Source organism: Trichosurus vulpecula, chromosome 6, assembly GCF_011100635.1.
Source record: "Trichosurus vulpecula isolate mTriVul1 chromosome 6, mTriVul1.pri, whole genome shotgun sequence".
Classification (NCBI taxonomy): domain Eukaryota; kingdom Metazoa; phylum Chordata; class Mammalia; order Diprotodontia; family Phalangeridae; genus Trichosurus; species Trichosurus vulpecula.
In genome coordinates this window covers 218,529,885-218,552,420 of record NC_050578.1, presented here as the reverse complement: position 1 = coordinate 218,552,420, position 22,536 = coordinate 218,529,885, and the positions used below count along the sequence as shown (strand labels likewise).

General features: G+C 40.1%; 1 protein-coding gene across 1 annotated transcript in view; it reads left to right on the top strand.

Moving 5' to 3' along the window:
- Nucleotides 1–22,536, top strand: part of SYT9 (synaptotagmin 9) — a 145,988-nt gene that overhangs the window by 45,943 nt on the left and 77,509 nt on the right. Inside the window, exons 2-3 of the mRNA XM_036765094.1 lie at nucleotides 4,818–5,166; nucleotides 13,799–14,345. Of these exons, the coding sequence (XP_036620989.1) occupies nucleotides 4,818–5,166; nucleotides 13,799–14,345 (896 nt within the window). The remainder of the gene's footprint in view (nucleotides 1–4,817; nucleotides 5,167–13,798; nucleotides 14,346–22,536) is intronic.

The window sequence follows — 22,536 nt, the reverse complement described above, 5'->3', positions numbered from 1 at the left end:
ACTGTTGTCACAATATAGTTATAGAATCCCTTCTCTGAAAAGGTGTTTCAGGAACTCTCCAAATGCTGATTTTAGGCAAAGTAAATAATGGCCAGGCTTAGATTCATGTGACTGCTCTGGGCAGCATACTGGCAAGAGGATCTGTGGGCTGCCTTTCCTTATTCCTTTAAAAAAAAAGCAATCGATACTCATCATCAAGATTCTGCAGCCACAAGCCCATGGCCTTGAGGAGTGTATTAGGAAACAGATATTTAGACCAAGCCCAGCAGAGTGCTTTGTTTACATCAGCATTAAAGCATTGAGTCAGGTAAACACTGTGGATTCATAGTAATGCTCACTAATCCTTGGTACTTTAAAATGCCTGTTAATTCTAATAAAACCTAATTATTATTTCACTAGCTCCCTCATGGGGTTATTGTGAAGGGACAAAGAAATGATATGTGTAAAGCACCTTCCATCTGTAAAGCTGTACATAAATGTGAGGTGTTGTTAGTATTATTCAATCAGGAGAACTAATGCATAGAGGTCTAGTAGGAGTCATCTATTGCCATGCCAACCATGGTCACCAATGGAAATTGGAACTGGCCAATCAGATGTTCCCTTTATGTGACAGTCCATCTTCTGCCTCTGTGCCTTTGGGGACATCGGTGTCCCCACCCCATGTCTGGAATCTACTCCTTCCTCATTTTCACCCTTCTTCCTAGAAAGCATAGTTCAGGTGCCCCTCCTACATGAAGGCCTTCCTGCCTCTGCCATGCACATAAACTGCATTGGCTAGTATGCTCAACCTCTTGTAATTGCTCCCTATTACTTTCTAAATACCTTGTGTCTATTTAGCTTTATTGTATCTTCACCCTAATCCCTATGAATGTTGGTTCCTTGAGAGCAGGAAATAGTGTTATTGGGGTTTTTTTTGTAGCTTTGCTACTATGAACAGAGAAGGTGATTAATAAATGTTTGTTGAATTTAATTAAATGATCTCATTTCCAATCCTCCCTTCATGTAATATGCATCTATAATATATATAAATAATATATATAATTTAATATAATATATGAGTTTAATTATATATAAATGTATGTAATTTAATTACATACAATTTAATTGTAATTCTATATAAATTGTATATTATTTATATAATTTAATTATAATTTTATTATTCTATTATATAATTTTATATACATAATTCTATACTATATAATGTATAGATAATATATAATGTGATATGCATACCTATATATACATTAATTTATACAATCATATATAATTTAATTATACATAGGGGTATGTGTGCACCTATACACACATATATCTCAAGGTCATCTGGCAAGTTCATAAGAAATCATTGAGACTGGGGTTTGAGAGCATGACAAATGCTTCATTTTCCCTGGGATTCATTGTCCTCAGTATCAGATCCAGGCCTGAGCTACTCACCTTTCCCCTCTAGATCTGAGAAGAAATGAGAACAAGATTAGGATACTCTCCCCTCCAATGTACTTTTGGGAGAAGGGAGCAATTAGTCTCTAGATATTCCTTTCCCAATATCTGTACTTCAGCATCCTTCTCAATCTCATGATATTTGGAGGCAGCCCTGTTTAACAATACTCAGAAACCTAGATTCTATCCATTGACCCACATGACCACTCTAAACAATGGGAGTCCAAGATGGCTTAGTTTGCTGCTAAATACAATAGAAAGCCATTGATGTAGCACCATTGGGGATAGGTCAGTTCACATAAAGGAATTTTCCAGCTAATTAGAGCTTATGCTTTTAGATACTAAATTTTAAATTGAGCCATTTTAGATAAAATCTTTCTAAAAATGTATCTCATATTTCCTTGACTTGTTAAACAGGATTCTGAACAAAATCTAATGTGATGACTCTGTGTCATTATTATGAACATCAGTTACAGTACGGGAATGGCCACAAACGTATTGAGGTATTGGCCCTACACCAAAATAACCCTTGATGACTGCTTTTTTTCCTTTTCATTTCTATTTTCCAGAGCCTCTTTCCCTACTGGCTTATCAGCTTTCAATTCTGGCAGTCAGTGACTCTGCCTAAAGTGATTTCTTCACTTCCACCCTAATTTCTAACTTAGTACTTTGTATAAGCTATAGTCAGGAAAATTAGATAAGCCATCCTATTAGAATTGTTTGTAAACTAAGGGGCAACTGGCATTAAGTGAGATCTGGAGGACTCTCCTATGAGTTAAAATGTGTGAGTTTTATTGTATGGATTTTAAGATATCTACTTTGGCTGGTCAGAGATTTTTCTTTGCTTCCTATGTGGTTTTATATAGTATTCTGAGGAGTTGAGATTGATGGACAAGGAAACTCTCAGAGAATGAGGTGTTGTTATACTATTCAAGTGAGAGGCGAGCATGTGCGTGCTCGCGCGCGCGCGCACGCACACACACACACACACACACACACCCCATAGTAATTAGGGAGAGAAGTAAAGGATAATGAGAGAAAAAGGAGAGATGTAGCTTCCTAGTTTGATTGGATGTAACTTCTATAGTCAGTCCTTAGTCTAAGCTCCAGAGAAAATTAATTAGGAAATATGACATGAGAACCTTCTAGCTTCATTGCATGACTAGAGAGTACAATAGACACTTTTGAATAGAAGGACCAGGGCCTCCAATTCAGGGTCCTCTTGGTGCAAATTCACAAACGGCTGGTAGCAGCCCCCTATCCTTTGCACCTCTGTAGAAAAGACAAAAGCCTGAGTCAAGGAAGGACCTAAGTGCTGAGGCAGCTGAGCTGTGAATCCAAAGTCCCTGCTAGGTGACTGTATTCATCCCAGAGCTTGTGATTCACTGAGCCTTCAGGCCCCAGCAAGATGCAGGATAAGGCCTGTCATTCTGACTCCTATTCATGTGGCTTCCTAGGCATGGAATCTTGGTCCTTCTCTCTCTCTTTCTCTCCTTTCTCTCTTCCCCTCTCTCTCTCTCTCCCTCTCTCATGCCAACATCAGGTTAGAGGGTATTATCAAGGAAAGATTTTTCTCAGCCAAGTGACCAGCAGTGATGATTCTGAAAGGTCTTTTAAAGAGGGGAAGTAGATGAAGAGAAGAGCATCTCCCCAGATTCATCAGGAGATTTAGAGAGGAGGATGGGAATACACCTGAAGAGAAAGGGCCAAAGCTAGGGAAGCTGTAAAGGAGGAGAATAGCTGGTAATGAAGGAATGAGGAATCAAAAACATAAGCTTACTCCTGGTAAGTCCTGGATACAAGAAGAGGCTTAAAGAAATGAGGTTAGACAAACAAAGCAAAACACAATGAGACAATTGCAGTCCTGAGATCACAAATTTAGAACTGAAGGGGACCCAGAGGTAACCTTATCCAACCACTGCAATACACAAAATGAAGCCCAAAGCAGTTAAAACACTTCGCTAAGATCACACAGTTAGCAAGGGATAATGCTAGTCCTCAAACTCAGGTCATCTCAGATTCAGTGTGCATTCCACCAGCTCGTGTGTCCAGTAGGCACATTGCCAATCCATTCCATACAAGCTAGTCCCCTTATCAGCCGGCTCTGTTCTCAGGATGCCATAGAAACAGGGTTTGGAAAGGACTTGGAATTATACAGCCAAACTGATTGGAACACTTAAGAAACAAACCCACACATAAAAGCTGAATTTCACAAGGGTTTTACTCAGAGGTCTAAAGCAAGATCCCTTTATGGGGTCAGGGTAACTGGAAAATAAGAACATAGGAAGAAGGAGAACAAGCGTGCTCCATATGGTAGGTGAAAGGAAGGGAACTGGGAGTATTCCCCAGTGCAGGTTTACATCCCAAACCAGCAGACCACTTCTTCAGCCTACCCAGGCCTGCTGTAGACACTGGTGACTTAACCATTGTGGTCTCATTCAGGCCACAGATATCCCTAGAGATTTAAATTTAATTCTCTGCTCTTTTAAGCAGAGGAGGGAAAAGGAAATTACCCCAGTCTCTGTTGGCTTTTTCCCCAATTCCTCCCTAAGCATAGCTTCTATATCAGTGTCACAGGTCAGCAGGGTGTCAAAACTGTTGGATAGGTTGACCTGAGTGAATGACTGGCTCATTGTTCTTCAGTGGGCTCAATTATCTTCTCATCTCAGAGCAGTAGGGAGAGAAATGTTTGCTTCTGAGTTAAGTGAATTCAGAAAACCTGCCCACCTTCCCACTTCCCCACATGCCTTCCATAAACCTTCACTCTACTGGTCAAAGGACTTGATCACTGCCTACAATGAAAGAAACAGAGGGGAAATTGGCTAGACCCCCAGATCCTGCACCTCTGAGAGAAGAAAATGACCCACATCTTGTGGATATGTCTCCTTCAATGTGGGTCCAGAAATCTTGTGCTTTCCCATCTTCCAAAAATGAATAAAATTGAAAATGGGGCATATTAATCTTGTAGTTAGGTAACACATGCCACCATGGACTTCCTGATTCTTCTACTAAGGGTCTGTTGGGAACAGTACTTACTAAATCCTCAACAATAGCTCCTGTTGAGTATTTTCTACAGAATAAAACTAATCAATTGCCACTTCCTAAAAAAATCCCAGTTCCTATTCTCCACTCCACTCCAGGAAATTATTCTGTATTTTCTTTGTATATATTTTGTTTACTTATATAGAGACATTTCATTTCTCCCAAAAGAATGTAAGCTCCTTGAGGGTAGGACTTACATTGTTGTTGTTTAGCTCTATTTTCACTGACTAGCAGACAGATTGGCACATAGTTGGTGCATAGTAAATGCTTGTTGAAGCAATGAATGAATGAAGTAGATATTCCACTAACGCTGGTCTTGCGGTTTTCCTCCCTTTTAGACGTCTCAGTGAGTTTGCTGTCTCTAGTTGTCACAGCCTGTGGGTTGGCCCTCTTCAGTGTATCTTTATTTGTGTCCTGGAAGCTCTGCTGGATCCCTTGGAGAGAACGAGGCCTGTTCTCGGGAAGCAAAGACAACCAGGAACCCCTGAATTACACAGAAACCGAGACCAATGACCCAGAGTACAGTGAGGACTATCAGGAGCAGCCCTCGCCCTATCCAGATGCCGCCATGAAGATCAGCCACACCTCTCCTGACATCCCCTTGGCTTCTCAAGCAGAGAACAAGGAGAATTGTGTACATGCGGCCCGCGTGCAACGGCAAGTGACAGAGCCCACGCCATCTGCCCGGTCAGTAGTGCTGTCTGTCTGTATGTCTGTCTGTCTTCCTGAGGGGGCTGCTGGGATCCTCTGGTGGGATGAGTATGGGATCTGGGAAAGGGTGTTCCAAGGGAATGGGAGAGGCCGTGCTACAGTAGAAAAAGCATTCACTCCATAGCCAGAGGGGCTGCTTATTCTGAGGAATGTTTTCCTTAGAAATAATAATATTCAGAATCAAATCTTCATGTTTGTCCATTTCTTTTTTTTTCAGTCAACACTTGCTTTAAATAGATTTCCCTAGAGCTGCTGAAATCATATGCAGTGTCTTCTTATCTTGATCTTTTCTTCTAATTGGATATTTATAGTTGACCTTTGTTTTTTCTACTAAGTGATATATTGCACACAGACAGCTAATTTTGAAAGGACGTTATATCTGTAACCAGTCATTCCTTGTCTTAAGACATAGCAAATTCATTTCAGTCAGTCATCTGACTTTTCCAGAAGAATATGTTTGTGATATACAAGTCTGAGATTATCTAGAGCTTTTGATTTCTTTCATTCTTTGATCCCACATCTTACTTCCCAACATTGTTTTCACTATATTCTCCTGTACCTCAGTTTGTAACGAGCTAATCAAATAACCATGCACATGTTGACTTTGGTTTGGAGAATCTTGTCAAGGTCTTAGAATCTTTCTTCATCTTCAACAATGTATTGTTGGTATATAAGATGTAATTATCATCATGGATATACACGTTGCATTTCAAGGAAGCATGGTCAAGGCATTTTTGAAAGACTGTGTCGGTATTTGGGTCATGAGGGCTACCACTGTGCTAACAGACATACACATACCTATTGCTAGTGTGCTACACAAGGTCAGGGCCATTTCTGAACACCTCCTGATGATATAGAGTGAGAGTAGAAAAAGAATAAAATTATTCTAGCTGTCTAACACTCAAAACATGGCATGGGGGACATTTGTTTTTTCCCAAGGCTAGTCTTTCTTTGTTCAGAGAGAGAGATTTTGGTTAAGATTCTGCTATGTCATTACAAGGTGTCAGTTCCATCTAATATGATGGAGATTGCGTGATTTATTGACCTTGACTATTGAAAGAAGTCAGCTCTGGGCCCAGAAATGTTACATTTCTCACCTGTGATTCACATGTTACCCAGAAGCCTTTGGCTTCCAAGAACTCTCAACAAAGATTTCAAAGATTCTCTAAGCAGGAACTTTCTAACATAACCGTTTTCACTAAAACCTTGGCATCTTAGCTATGAGAGAGCATGTGAATGGAATGCGGTCTGCTTGTTATGTCGAATGTCTAGAAGAGGTGTGACAAGCATAAGTTAACACCTACGTAATTATGCCTTTGTTGTGCAGCTGAGGCAAACTGTTAGCGATCAGCAGGGAGAATGGCTTTAAAAAAATAAGTCAACATTTCACTATTTAAAAAATATATAATTAAAAGTCTCAGAGATGGCTCAAACATTTTTCCTGCTTTATAAATACAGACCATTTCTCCTTACAGCCTTTAGATTTTTTAAAGTGGTTTAAGAATAAGGAAAATCTTCCTCTATTTAGAAGGTACCACAAATTACACCTATAGCTGTGAGTAGGTTATAGTCTCAGAAGGCAGCATCCCCAACTCCTCCTTGCAGACCAAATGCTTCAATCTCGGCAACAAAAGAACATAATTCAACAAATCTAGGCCTCCACAAACCTGACTTTCTACAGCCTGGGCCTCGCCTCACACTAAACCATTCCAAATACATTGTGTTCTGGCAAACTGAATACTTTGGTGTTTCCTACATATACGTTGCATTTTCTCATTTCAGTGATGTCTTTTAGGCCTTTACTAATAAATGAAACTCCTTCATCTCCAACCCAATCTCATTCTTCACCATTTAAAATCCTATTCATCCTTCAAAACCCAGCCTAAGTGCTGACTCTTCATTCCTCCAAGTTAGAAATGCTCTTTTCTTTCTCAGACAGACATCACATGGTACTTGTTACCTCTCATATATTTTCATATTCTCTTCAATACAATTGTTGTAGCACAATTGCATATGTATTAGATATTAACTTTTATTGCTGCGTGTGTTGAATTCCCTCCACTAAGGTAAATTACTAAGGTAATTTCCTGCATATAAGGTAAAAATAAAAATAGGTAGAATTTATATGGTGCTTTAAGTTTTACAAAGCACTTTATAAACAATACCTCATTTTATCCTAGTGACAACCCAGGAGTTAGGTGCTGTAATTAACCTCATTTGACAGATGTGGAAATTGAGACAGACAGCAGGTAAGTGACTTGCCCAGAGTCACACAGCTAGGAAGAGGATGAATTTGAACACAGGTCTCTCTGGGTTAGAAAGCTGCCTATTGTCTATGAGGTCATGGACTCTGTTTAAATTATCTTTGCATGTTCCTCTACTGGAGTATTTTACACCAAGTAGATATTTTACATATGGATGTTCATCATTGAACACACCAGAATTTTCATAGTTACCCTCAACATTTGAATACTTCTCTAATCTCATCAACGTGGGTGCTCCTTCCACTGGTACACATTGCTACGCCTTCCATCCTGCATCACTCTTATCCAAGACCATGCATAAATTCTTCAACAAGGATTCACCCACCATATTGGAAGACTTCCCCTGGTTCTTTTATTTATGAAAACAGTTTTATTGATATTTTTTATTTTCCCATTGCATAGACTTATTGATTGCCCCTCCTTCATGAGATCTCTTGTAACAAAGTAAAACAGTTAAGTAAAACTAATCATACAATGATCTCATCTGCCAGTGCATGAAACACGTCGCATAGCTAACACCACTACCTCTTTGTTTTTAAAAATTAACAGAAATCTATTTTCTCTCCCTTCCACCCCGACCCTATTAGGGAAAAAAGAAGAAATTTCTTGTAACAAATATGCATAATCAGGTAAAACAAATTATCTCAATGGCTGTTTACAAATTGTATATAGTATATTTACATTTATATGATGTGGGTGCATACATACACACACATATACAGTAAGCTGTCTATCCAAATGCATGTGGTAATGTTGGCATTATACACTTGACATTCATTTGCCCCAAACTTCCCCTACCCCATGCCTATGAATTCTAGGTCAGTTTCTTTGGAATAGTAGTAGATCCATTGAGGAAGCCCAATGGTGATCTGAAGCTTGATCAGCCTATCATCATCCATAGGACTATAGATTTGGAGATGGAAGGGATGTTAGAGGCCCTCTATATATTGATCTACATGTTTATGTATCTATCTGTGATGAATATGAGTATCTGTGAAACCTATCATTAGTTGGGGATCCATTTTCCTTTGGGGTTTTATGTAAGACATCTTCCATGACCCTGGCAGACACCTTTTTTATTTTTATTTTTTACACATCTTCCTATTTGATACCACCCTTGATAGTCAGTGGACAGTTGATCAAAGGTATTTCATAGGATCATAGAATTAAAGCTAGAAAAGTCTTAGAGGCCATTTAATTTAGTTCAAACCCCTTATTTTACAGATGATGAAACTGAGGTCCAGAGAAATTAAGCAATTTACCCAAGGTAGCAGGTGAGAGAGCCAGGATTCAAACTGACTTGTGACTCCAAGTTCAGTGCTCTTTCCATTATGCCACACTTCCTTCTATGGTCCTGTCACAGAATAGTCTATAATCTTAAACAGATCCATGACAGATACTTTTGTTTGAGGAAAAGTTCCCCTAAGGCTACATTTTGTTCTACTGGTTCAAATATATTTTGTATAATTAACAAACAAGTAATGCAGCAGGATCTTATTATGCCTCTCAATTAATGGCATGACTCAAAAATGTGTTCTTCTCTATGAAATTATATGGGGAAACCCACAAGTCCCCTACTCATCATGTCATCTTGGATACTCTTAATCATAGATAATTCTTATAATGATTATATAGAGAAGGAAATGTAGGCATGTGGGTCAGTGGTTGCTGATATTTTTAAATGTCCTTTTGTTGTTATTATCAATGGCAGTATTGTTTTTAAAGTACATGTATTGATCTTTTGGCCTTTGGAACTTTCTCCCTCTTTGGAATATCTTAAAAATCAACTCTCAAGTAACTTTAAAACTGTCTCTTGCAGTAGACACTTTCTCTGTTTGCATTTTGTCAGATCAGGCTTCCCTCCCTGACAACATCTTCTTAAGTACCATTACTGGCTCCTCAAATATTATGTCAGCTACTAAGGTGATGGAATCAAAATGTGGAAGTGCCATATTATTGCCAGTGATGATAGTTCACTATAGAAATGTCAACAGATCTATTGCCTTTTATCATTTATTTATTGCACTTCTTTATGGGGGGTGTGTGTGTGTGCGTGTGTGAAATAAGCAGACACACAGAGGTTGACATCATTAAACTAGCCACAATTTCAGTGTAAATGAGAAGCTGCACCCACTTCCCTGAATTTGGATTTATCTCTGTATTAGCATTCTTTTTTAATTTTTGAATTAATTCATTTACTTATTTATTTTTAGTTTTCAACATTTACTTTTATAAGACTTTGAGGTCTAAGTTTTCCCTCTCTCCAAGATGGCATGCAATCTGATATAGCTTATACATGAACTGTAATTAGTATTCTTAACAAAGCTTTTCATAACATGAAAACCAGTGTCCTCATTACTGACAATAAAAGTTATACATCACAAAATTTTATCTGAAAACTACAGATTCTGTCTTTATTAGTCTTTGTGTGGAACGTTGGTGTACTTCGCACTTAGTGACAATTTCTAATACAGCACAATTTCCCTTGATTTTCCCTCTTTATTTTATTCTTTATTTTATTATTTACCATGTAATGGTAAGGAACTCTGTGGGTCAACTAGCCTCTCCCTGCCATCGCTTATAACAAGATAGCTTTTTATTGACTTGTACCCTAAACTTTGAGCTGTGGGGGTTTTCCCCCATGATGAGATCTAATGCCATGCTCTCTGTAGATTCACCTTTCCTCTTCTTCTTTAAATTATTTTATGAGATGAAATTACTTGCAATCTTTCATCATCATCCTCTAGAATGTTTTACAAATGAGATTGTATTCTAAAGCAGTTTTATCCTTGACCATTACATCTCTAGGCTCAACAAAGAGGTGGAACCTTTGCAAGTATGGTAGCTTCTGAACCCTGTCTCCTTCTTGTGACAACTGCACATTGGTTCAACTTTTCTAAGAAACTATGTTAGAATTAACATCTTGGCTTTTGTTCATTCCCTCCACCGTTTCTTAGTTGGCAGCTGCTTAAACAAGTTCAATTGGTTCCACTGTAATTATACATGTTTGTGTGTGTGGCTTCTCAATTTTTTTCTCCTTTCTTTTGTTATTGATTTCTGTTATTGATTTTCTCTGATTTGATTTTGTTTTGTTTGATTTGGTTCATTACTGACTTTTACCTTTGATCTAACCAATCAAAGACATGACTGTTCAAAGTCATTTGATTCTGAAATAACGCATGAAGAAATAAAACTTATGCTCCTTTCTATTAAGATATGGGTTAGTTCCATATTTGGTGATGCTTTTCCATTCTTGCCACATCCAGCACTATAAAACTCTTTTCATGAAAAAAAAAGAATTCAAGAATCAGAGGCTTGAGGGCTCTGTGTATCCTATGTACCTCTGGCCTTCTTCACTTCTTGTTCCCAGCTGTGTTTTCCAACATAGTTTTCCTCATTCTACCAATATCTACTTCCACATGGATGTTACAGAGTATGAAGGTATATTTTGTCCTAGCTTTAAGTGACTCTTGAAGTTTTTCATATGTAATTAGGCTTTGCTTTGTACATGTCCAGATCATCTAACATGGAGGTACGATGTAGCAGATGCCAAGGACCTGTTTCTGGAAAAAGATATTCTGTGTTCCCCTTCCACATGGGTGGGACACCCTCTTTCCATGGCCTGCAGCTAGAATATGCTGCATTCTAAAACTACCAGACTGCGACAGTCTCTCTCATTCTTTTTCTGGTGTCATGGCGGGGTGAGGATGGCGTGTAGTGCGAGGGGTTGAAGATCCTCTTCACCCAGAGCATGGGCATCATGACCTCAGCTGGCTGAGGAGGGTAAGATTCCCTTCTCTCCTTTAGACCCTTTGTCCCAAAGAAACAGGCTTGGGATTGTGTTTGGTTTTGCTTGTCCTTTTCAATTTTTGAGGCCTAGGCAATAGAGTTTCTGGCAGACTAGAGCCATGGCAACCTTGGATGCAGGATTCTAGGCAGACCAGCATGGAAGCCCTGAAAAGCCAAATTGCCTGGGACCCCTCTGCCTGTTTCTAAAACTGGAAAGGGCAAACAAAATGGACCAAACTCTAAGCCTGCTTCATGGGGCCTAAAAGGAGATTCCACCGTCTCCTCGGCTCACTTAATGGTGCCTGTGCTATGGGTGAACTGGACCTTCAACACCTTGCATGCCATCAGAAAGCCTGAGACTATCCCAGTCGGGTAGTTTAAAGATGCAGCCTGTTCTGGCTGCTCTGCCAATGGAAAGAGGCAGTGTCTTCTCCCAGAGGTAGGTCTCTATAATTTCCTACTTTGGAGCCTCCATGTTAGCCGATTTGGGCAGATGCAAAGCAAGCAAGCCTTGTTGCATTTAGAATTCCAATACTTCACCTTCTATGATAAATTGCACATGAGCTTCAATGATTTTTCTAGTGGTCTGTTTCATTATGCTCATTTTTAGAACTATAAGGTGACTTTTTTTAGCAACCTATACAAGGCTCAGAGCTAAAAAAAAAAAAAAAAAAAGTTTTGTTTTCCCTGAGGGGAATATGAGGATAAAGCCTTTTTGCTTCCTAAGTCTCACTGATGATTTCTTGGTAAGAGAGGAGAACCATCGGATATGAAGCAGCCTGGACTGGAAATTGCAGGAAAATATCAAAATCAGAACAACAGGCTAGGAAACCAAAGAATAGACTTCATTAGCAAATATTTAATTTGTAAATATCATTAAACATCCTGTCTACCTAAATCCCTAGATGCATTCCAATGGCTCACCTTCCTGGCTAATGTCCTTTCTGTTTATCTCAGAATGGAAATGAAAGCTCTTAGGCTGACTTTCTGAGGCAGTGACCTGAAGTAGGTCAGTAACAATTCACTTTCTCAACCATGGTACTTAGAGCACATTTCCTGTGATTCAGCATGAGCAGACGCCTTATGTGGGACAAACTTCAGGCAGGTAGAATGAACCCTAGGCTGATCTTAGCAATGACCCAGTATACTCAGATGTGGACCTAGCCAGGAGTCAGGGACTTAAGTGCTAATCCTCAGTCTGGGTGGAAGCATATTACATAAACCTCCTTTTTAGTTCCCCTAAAAATAATAATTTCTAATCCTAAATAAACACTTCTAAAAACCATTTCCTGGTTTGTTCCCTTTGGAAAATGAAATAGTTTGAGGACAAAAGACTTTTTCTTTAAGGATTAAGGGTGGTGATCAAATTTTAGCACAAAGAGTAGCCCCTGTCTTATTTTTTTTGTTTTTTTTGGGGGGGGGGTGTTGGGGTTTTCTGAGGCAATCAGGGTTAAGTGACATGCCTATGGTCACACAGCTAGTAAATATCTAAGGCTAGACTTGAACTCAAGTCCTCCTGATTCCAGGGCCAGTGCTCTATCCGCTGTACCACCTAGCTACCCCTCCCCCTTGTTTTATTAAGATCATTGCCTTACTCACCCCATGAAGTGACTGTACTATTGACTTCTCTAAAAGCACGTTCCTCCTTCCCCATTCCCAGAAGCCAGAACCCATTCTTTTCCATTAAGAAAGGACTGAGAGATTGATGGACTGAAGAGATTGAAGAATTGAGGAGACCCTTGTAATCTCTGAAGGGAGTGGTCAAGGAAGGAAATGAGTGATTACTATTAACAGCAAATTGTGTTTAAACATTTATTCCTTGTTCAAGATTCCTAAAAATGTTGCCTCAAATTATTTTGGGAGAGAACAATGTCTGAGGTATTGGAGGAAGATGGCATGGAGAGCAGGGGTTGCCACTATGGATATCTCTTTCTCTCTCTCCGTCCCTCTCTCTTTCTCTCTCTGTCCCCCTCTGTCTCTCCCCCTCCTCAAAATGCATAAATATTGGAATAATATTAAATAAAATTGTTTCTGGCAGACTTGTGCCTAAAATGCAGAACACAAAATTTGTGTTTTTTTTTCCTTTGGCATGTACTACTTACTTGATCTGTGACTTTACACATTTTACTGTCCCTCTCTGAGTCACCTGTGAAATTCAATTCAAGAAAAAGCAATAATATGAGGGTGAGAGGATCTCTAAAAGATCAAGTTCATATATTTTGCCATAGTCCCAAGGGAGAAATAAATTTTTCCACAGAGTTAGGATTAGAGGCCCAAGAAATCAGAGTTACTTAGGGGAAAGCGTTAACTCTTCAAAAGCTCTAATATAATGTTATGCTTTTCTTGCTTTTTCCTCCTGCTCCCCATGTCCTAGAAATAGCTTTCTCATATCACAGAATATATCTGTCCTTGGTAGGTTTAGGTCAAGAAAATCCAGCTGCTCCCAGCCCTTGGCAGAACATGCCATGGCAAAGGACCAACACCTAGATGTTTGTTTGCAAAGAGACTTTCCCTAACCAGGTCATAATTTTGTTCTCTCTTGCTTTTCGCTTAAGGCATAATTCAATCCGAAGGCAACTCAACCTCTCAAACCCAGACTTCAATGTCCAGCAGCTTCAGAAGCAGGAACAGCTGACAGGAATTGGACGCATTAAACCTGAATTATATAAGCAGAGGTCGGTGGACACTGATGACGGGAGAAAGAGCAACAGCAAAGCCTGTGGGAAACTGAACTTCATTGTGAAATATGACTGTGACTTAGAGCAGCTGATCGTGAAGATCCATAAAGCTGTCAACCTGCCAGCAAAAGACTTTTCTGGGACATCAGACCCTTACGTTAAGATTTACTTGCTCCCGGATCGGAAAACTAAACACCAAACTAAAGTTCACAGAAAGACACTAAACCCAGTCTTTGATGAGGTTTTTTTATTCCCAGTTCCCTACAATGACCTTGCCATGAGGAAGCTTCACTTCTCTGTCTATGACTTTGACCGGTTCTCCCGCCATGATTTAATTGGCCAAGTGGTTGTGGATCACTTCTTAGATTTGGCAGACTTCCCTCGAGAGTGTATCCTTTGGAAGGATATCGAGTATGTCACCAATGTGAGTTCAAAATTTCTTCACTTGGGGTTTGGGGGAAGGACTTCTTGGTCATTGCAGAAACTGGACTGGTGCTTGTGCAAAAGACATCATTGGTCACATGCAATAGTCTTCTCTCATGATGTATCTCTCCATTACCCCTTAGGTCAAGTGTTCTACAGGGTTCTGTAAAAGTTTAAGCTATCACTATTGACTACCTAGCAAATGGGGTTTTTTTTGTTCTGTTTTGTTTTTATGGGAGGAGATGTGGAGGCACAAAGCAAGTATGTGTCAGAGGTGGGCCTTGAACCCAAGTGTTCCTGAGTCAGAGCCTAGTGCATGGTTATTTCATCTCTCAAATAGAAGTTGCTTAATAAATGTTTGTTGAATTTCAAGAGAGAGGGGAGTAAGAAACTAGACTAGTGGCAAAGCTCTAGATTCACCCATAAGTGTTCACATTAGATTCAACAAGAATTTACTAAGCACCTGTTACATGCCAAGTATCTGTATTAGTGAATAAAGTTTCTACAATGAAAGTCCCTTAGACAGATGAAATTACAAGTATAAGTTCCCTTCCCGAAAAAGGGGCAGACTCTGTGCTACTTACTTGTGATAGAGAGACAAGAATTAAGTGGTTTCCCTAATCTCAAGGATGTTGAGTTCTACATGGACATTAGTTCTGAATCTTCCTTTGATTCTTTTCCTGAGGCGGGAACTTGAAATCTATTCAATAAATGAGTTATTAGGAGTTATTTGGGGATGTAGGAATACTATCTGAGATAGCTGTCCTCCTCCTCCTCATCTGATCCATACTACCTACTACCTTTGCAGGAAGAGAGTAGGCTTTTGCTTTCCTCCTTCCTGCCATTATTCCGTAGCTGTCATTTTTGCTAAATGGATCCTGGCACTCCATTAATGATGCTCCACCTATGGGAGACCCTTGCATGGACTGTCTATTCCAGGAGCATGAAATCCCTGAGGCTGTTCTCGTAGAGTCAGGTCAGCAGCCATAGTCAGATTTACACCCTTAGGCACATGGCTGGGAGTAGTTAAATCCTTAGCTGGTAGGAATAATGAAGAGCTGGAACTTAAGAAACAGAAGCTACAAGGAAAGCAATCTTTATAAAGATATCATTGATGCTAGGGGAATTTATTTATGAAAAGCAGCTTCAGGATATGACTAAGGAAACAGAGAAGAGGTTCTGTATAAATGGGTATGTTTCCAAATACCACAAGTTTAGAAAGGGTTAATCTGGGGGTCACAAAAGGGGAGTGCTACAAGCAGACATTTGAGGCTAGCCTTAGCCAAGGACTGGTGAAGAGCAACCAAGGACATCCCTCTTTCCTCGCTTCTTCTCAAGTGACACCAAGATCTTTATGGAAAGGGTGAATACACAATTATAATTCATCACCAAAGAACCGGGTCAAGTACCAGTTAACAACTGCAGAAGATAATAGCAATGACTGGCATATATGTGTGTCTATGTCTGTATTATGTACTTATGTGTATGTGTTCTAGTGTTCCTATCTTTCTTGCCACTTTTTCCTCAGTCTCCTCTACCCACTCTACTGTACCCACTAACCATGAGTGCCCTCCTCCAAGGCTGTGTCCTGGGTATTTCTTTTCTACACATACTATCTCATTTGATAGTTCCCCTGGATTCAATCATCATCTCTCTGCTAGTGATCTCTAGTTCTGTATATTTAACTCTAGGCTCTCTGCTGAGCTACTCCCCTCTACTTAATGCTATAAGCCAGCTACTTAGAAGCCTCATCATATCCCAGGTTTGTCCAATCTGTCATTTCTCCCACTACAACATGTCTAATATATACTCCTTTCTCTTCACTCACATAGCCACCACCCTAGTTTAAATACTTATTACCTCTGACCTAGACTATTATCATAGCCTCCTAATTGGTCTCCCTTCCTTGACTATTTCTCCATTTCAATCCAATTCCACATGGCTACCAAAGTGTTTTTCCTAAAGCTCAAGTTGGAGCACATCACATAGCTAGTATATGAGGCAGGTCTTGAAGCCCATCTTCAATCAATTCCAGTGGCTCCCTCTTAAGGTTTACAAAATGGCTATATCTGGTGTCTCGTTTGTGCCCACAACACATCCATGAGACAGGCACCATGGCTCTAATTTACCCCTTTTTTACTTCAGAAAGGTTCAATGAGTTGCCCGTGGTTATAAAACATTTAAGCGTCTGAAGTTTAAATTCAAGTCTTCCTGACTTGAATTCCTCTAGCACTGAACTTATTTCGCCATCTTGATTCTCAAGTCGATATTAGACAAAGGAGTTCTGAGATGGAGTTAAGGGGGAAGCAGGGTGGGTTAGCCAGAGATTCAATTCAGTTTAAAGAAACATTTATTAAATAATCATATAAGGTATAAGTTCACAGTCTAAGAAGGAATATTACAAATATATAGTTAACTATAGTAGGTGGTGGCAGCAGCAGCAATGGTGGTGGCAGCAGCAGCAATGGTGGTGGTGGCAGCAGCCATGGTGGTAGCAGCAGTGGTGGCAGCAGCCATGGTGGTGGCAGCAGTGGTGGCAGCAGCCATGGTGGTGGCAGCAGTGGTGGCAGCAGCAATGGTGGTGGCAACAGTGGTGGCAGCAGCAGGGATGGGGTGGTGGTGGTGGCAGCAGCGGTGGCGGTGGTGGCAGCAGCAGCGGCGGTGGCGGTGGCAGCAGTAATGGTGGTGACGGCAGAAGCAACAGTGGCGGTGGCAGCAGTGGTAGGGGTGGTGGTAGTGGCAGCAGTGGTAGGGGTGGTGGTGGTGGCAGCAGTGGTAGGGGTGGTGGCGGCAGCAGTGGTAGGGGTGGTGGCAGCAGCAACGGTGGTGGTGGCAGCAGCGACGGTGGTGGCGGCAGCGACAGTGGTGGTGGCGATGGTGGTGGTGGTGGCGATGGTGGTGGTGGCGGCGACGGTGGTGGTGACGGCGATGGTGGTGGTGACGGCAGCGAAGGTGGTGGCGGCAGCAGTGGTAGAGGTGGTGGTAGTGACAGCAGCCCTGGTGGTGTGGTGGTGGTGGTAGCAAAAGCAGCCATGGTGGTGGCAGTGTTGGTGATAGCAGCAGCCAAGAAGTGACAGTGGTGGTGGTAGTTGCGGCAGGAGCAGTAATAGCGCTGGTATTAACATATTATATATTAGAAAGATGCAAGAAAAGGACTATTCAGAGTCCAAAGAGGAAAAATGATCAGAGACTAGAGACTTCTTGGAAGAGATAGCATTTAAGTTGGGCTTTAAGGGACACTTTGGAATCCAAGAAGAGAAGGTGGAGTTGGAGGGAGAAGAATAGTACAAGTACCCAAAACAGCATCATTTCTGGACTTAATTAGGCTAGTCCTCAGGTAATTGACATACAGTTTTGTTTCCTGATCTATTCTTGAAAACTTTATACCTTGGTAAGACGAGTAAAACAATCAATGAATAAAATGCATTTATTAAGTATGTGCTGTGAGCCAGGTACTGTGCTATGTACTTGATACAAAGTTTAAAAAGAGGTAATCCCTTCTCACAAAAAAACATATTCTAATATGGGGATATGACACATAGGAAAATGATGGCCAGGGAGTTTGGTCTAGGCCAGCGCTTCTTAAACTTTTTCTACTCATGACCTCTTTAGCACTTCTTAAACCCCACGTGGAGTTGCAACCCACAGTTTAAGAAACACTGGTCTAGACAATCACAAGGTTTATCAGTGGAGACAAAGAGCAGTAGTCTGTCAAGATATGAGAAAGTCCAAAATATGCCTGGATATTAGGAAATAATTCAATTGGAATGGAAAGTCTTGAGTACAAATGGGGAATAGTATGCAATAAGCCAGGAAAGATAGGGCTGTATCGCACTGTAGAGGACATTGAATGCCAAGCAAAGAATTTAAATTTTCATTACTAGGAAAGACATCAACTTTGATGACTAGGGGATGAAGTGGAAAGGAAGACCATGATCCAGGTATTATAATTATGGAGAATGTTGGGATAATGAACTAGCAATTAATAAATGATACCAAAAAGATAAGGAGAAGAATATATATAGAATAATATAGAATAGTATAGTATAGAATAATATAGAAGAATATAATGAGGAAAAGAGAGATTCACATGATCTTCAAAAGAGTAAAAACTATTAAGGGATATAGATAAAAGAAATTCATCAAGTGGCAATGTGGCAAAAAGAGGTATACAGACTCCTGGGACCTAAGAATTGTGGGAAATGGAAAGCTCCAATGGAGATGACTGAAAGAAATGTAGTATCTTTGGTAGAAAGCCAAACTTCAGTTAAAGCAAAGAGGAAGAAAGAATGATGGCTGAAAAATTGAGAGGCAGATGTGTTTAAAGATGTGGCAAGATTTCCAAATGGCACATTAGATGGGGTGAACCAGTTTAGGTGAGCCTTGGAGGTGCAGGGTTGATCAGAACAGGGCTGAATGATATGTAGCTTACATCTGAAGTAGCATCCATACCTAGGATCAGGAATTCAATATCATAGGGAGAGGATTGGAATTGCATGTTGAGATTATAGAAACCAAATGGCTCCGTGGGCAGAATTTAAACTGGGGGTGGGGAGCCTGCGGCTTGGAGGCTACATGTGGCCTTCTAGGTCCTCAGGTGCAGCCTTTTGACTGAGTCCAAGTTTTATAGAACAAATCCTTTCATTAAAGGGATTTGTTCTGTGAAGTTTGCATTGAGTCAAAGGGCTGTACTTAAGGACTTAGAGGGCCACATGTGGCTTGAGGCCACAGCTTCCTTACCCCTGAAAACAGTAGAAGAATTCAAAGATGGAGCCAACTTCAAGTTCTAAATGGAATGTGAAATGCCAGTGTTTCAGGCTTTCATGCCTGGGACCTCATCTATAGTTGTACCCTTTTCTCCTTTGATAGTGGCCAACAGGCTTCTAGTCTTCAAGAGGAAACGACACAGAGTTTATATGACATCTCTGCTGTTTCTGACAGTGGCTACAGGATTTCATCTCCCAAACCCTGTAGAGAGCAGCTGCCTGAGATTTGAATGAAATCTGATCCCCAGTGCTTTTCTGCTCCTGTTGATGGCAAATATTCACAAATATAAAGGAGAAAGTCTGAGACAATTCAGGAATCAACAGTTAGCTTTGTTTGTTTTAGGAAGAAGGAAACAAAAGTGAGAATCAGGAACAACCAGATGTGCTCTCAGAGACAAGGCAGGTCCTACATGCAGGTATGCTAGGGTTTAGGACAAAATAGGACAGGCCAGTCACAAGGTCTGGCCAGGGTGAATGCACATGCCCCCATTTTGAAGTCAATAATCAGTAGTCAATAAACATTTATTAAGCATCAAAATGTGCAAAGCACCTAAGCCCTGAGGATGTAAATAAGAAAAAGAAAGTCCCTGCCCTCAAGAAGCTTACAATCTAATGGGCAACTACAATATACAAAAGGAAGCTGGGGGTGGGGTGCCTCCACAGGGTATTCAACACAGAGGAGGAGTGATGTTCTCGGAGTCAAAAACAAGCAGAGCAAGTGGTGAAAAATGAAGAGTTGGCTGGACAGGAGATGGGTGAAAAATGAAGGATTTGCTAAACAGTGCTTACCAATAAAGATTTAAAAGGCCCTTGATTTGGGTAGCTATGTGAAGGCTGATGAAGAGTATCATATCTCTATATTTTAGAGGTGATCTTTTTTACTCTATTTTTTACCGGCCCTCACCTAGCAAAGGCCTAATGGAATATAAAGTAAAAGTATCCTTTTTTAGCCAGATTCTTTCTAGTCTGAAAGCCTTCATTTTTAGCTGCTTATCTCTATTTAAAAGGACAAATTCAGAATCAGACTGACCAGATTTTAGCATTGGAAGGGACCTAAAAAGTCCTCTCATTCACCTTCACTAAGAAATGCCTCCGGTATTAATCATAAGTGATCATTCAGGCTACAAAATAGCAGAAGGCTCACTAGCTCTGGATTCAGTGTACTTGGGTTCAAATCCCACTTCTGACATTGACTGTATGACTCTGGGAAAGTTATTTAGACTCACTGGCCCTCGACTACCTCATCTTCGGAATGAATGGACTAGACAATCCCCAAAGTTACTTTAGATTCACAGATCTATAGGAAGAAGCAATCAGCCCCCAAGTCATCTCTTTTCCACTTTGGGTATTGTCATAAAGTCTTTCCTTGTGTCAAGACTAAAACAAACTGCATAAATTATCTTTGCTTACTAGCCGCTCCAAACCATAGATTGCCTCTTTGCTCTCTCTTTTTCCACATATGGTTGCTGACCTAAAGAAGTCAAGAATTTGTTAAAAAGACAAAGCTAATGCATGCAAAGCAATTAGAGGACACTTGAGTGCCAAACCGTGTGGTGCCAATTACAATTGAATTCTAAGAAGGAGGATATCACTTTGGGCAGAAATAATGAGGATAAACTCCATGGAAAAACTGAGCCTTAAAGAATGGGTAGATTTCAGGGAAGGAGAGGAGTAGGGGAAGAGAATGACATTCCAGGCAAAGGATACAAATTTTTAAAAATCACAAAATTATAGATGATAGGAATTAGCATACTGTTTTTGAAGGACTAAAGAAAGTGGCTTGATTAGAGCAATGAATCAATCAACATTTGTTAAGCACCTACTGTGTGCCAGGCACTGTGGTAGGCTTCCCACTGTAGGTCATAGGATCATGGATCTAAATCTGGAAGCAGCTTTAGGAATTGTCTAGTCCAACCATTCCAAAGACAAAAAGGAAATAACCCACACCCTCAAGGAGCTTATGTTCTAGTAGATCAGAAACTATTGGGTAATAATAAGAGATGTTTGTCTAACAAACCATAGAGAGCATACGGTCCCACTCAGTCTTCATTTTGCTTCTGTTCTCTTTGCCAAAAAGAATGATAGTTGGACTGGAAACGATAGAACAAAAGTAGATAGTAAGAAGTTGAAACCTAATGTAAGGAGGGAGATAGTAAGAAGTTTATCAAGCTTCCCTTGAGTTCAAGTCACTAAGCCCAAATCAATGGCATCTCACGTTTCTGAAAGAGATGGTGGTTGTGTTTGTTGAACCACTGCCAGTGACCTTTGGAAGATCACAAAGAATATAGAGGGGGCCAAATAATAATAACAATGATGAGAATGATGATGGTGATGATGATGGTGATGATGATGATAGCAAACATGTCCTAGGCACTGTATTAAGTGCTTTACAACTATTATCTACCTCTTTGATTCTCACAATAACCCTGAGAAGTTCTATTATTATCCCCATCTTACAGATGAGAAAACTGAGACAGCGGTTTTAAATGATTTGCCTAGAAGCATGCAGCTAGAATAGGAGAAGGGGGAGAGGTGGGAATCTCCCAATTTTCAAAAGAATGGAATCTGCAAACCATAGCCCAGTTAGCTTGGCTTTAATTCCTGGCAAAAGTCTAAAGCATCTTATTAAAGACATAGTACCAAAAAAAACAATTACTGCTCATAAGGAGCTTACATTCCAACAGGTGACAAGTGTACGTGTGTATAAATATATGTGGGCATATAAATAAATATATATATACACATATATATATATATACACATGTGTGCTAATGTGTATGTATGAATATACAGAATAATTATAAAGACATTAAATATGTAGTAATTAAATACTTGTTTGGAAAAGAGGATAGTAACAGATGGGGAGATCAGGAAAAACTTTATGTAGAAGGTGATGCATAAATTGTATCTTGGAGGAAGAGAAGGATTTCATGAGGCAGAAGTAAGGGGGGAGTGCATCCTGACTGTGGGCAATACCCAATGTAAAGGCCAGGAGACAGGCATTGGAGTGTCATATATCAGCAACGGAGAGCATGCCACAAAAGTGAAACACTCAAATGTCTACACCTTTTGACCGAAAGATCTAACTTTTAGGCAAACAATCCAAGGAGAGAGAGGGAAAAAGAAAAGTGCCATACCTACCCAAATATTTATAGCAGCACTTTTTGCAGTAGAAAAAAAGTAGAAACAAAATAGATTCCCATTAATTAAGGAATAACTAAACAGACTGCCATACATTTTAAAGATCAGGCCAGTGAGGCGCAGTAAAGGGAAGTTACTCATCCAAGGTCACACAGCTAGTTAGTGACAGAGCTGGGACTAAAAACAAGGTTTCCTGATTTTTAATTTGGTGCTTTTGTCCCCCTTTACATGCTGAAATGTCTTTAGTTCATTCTAATGATTGATAATAACAAGTAGTCAGAAAAA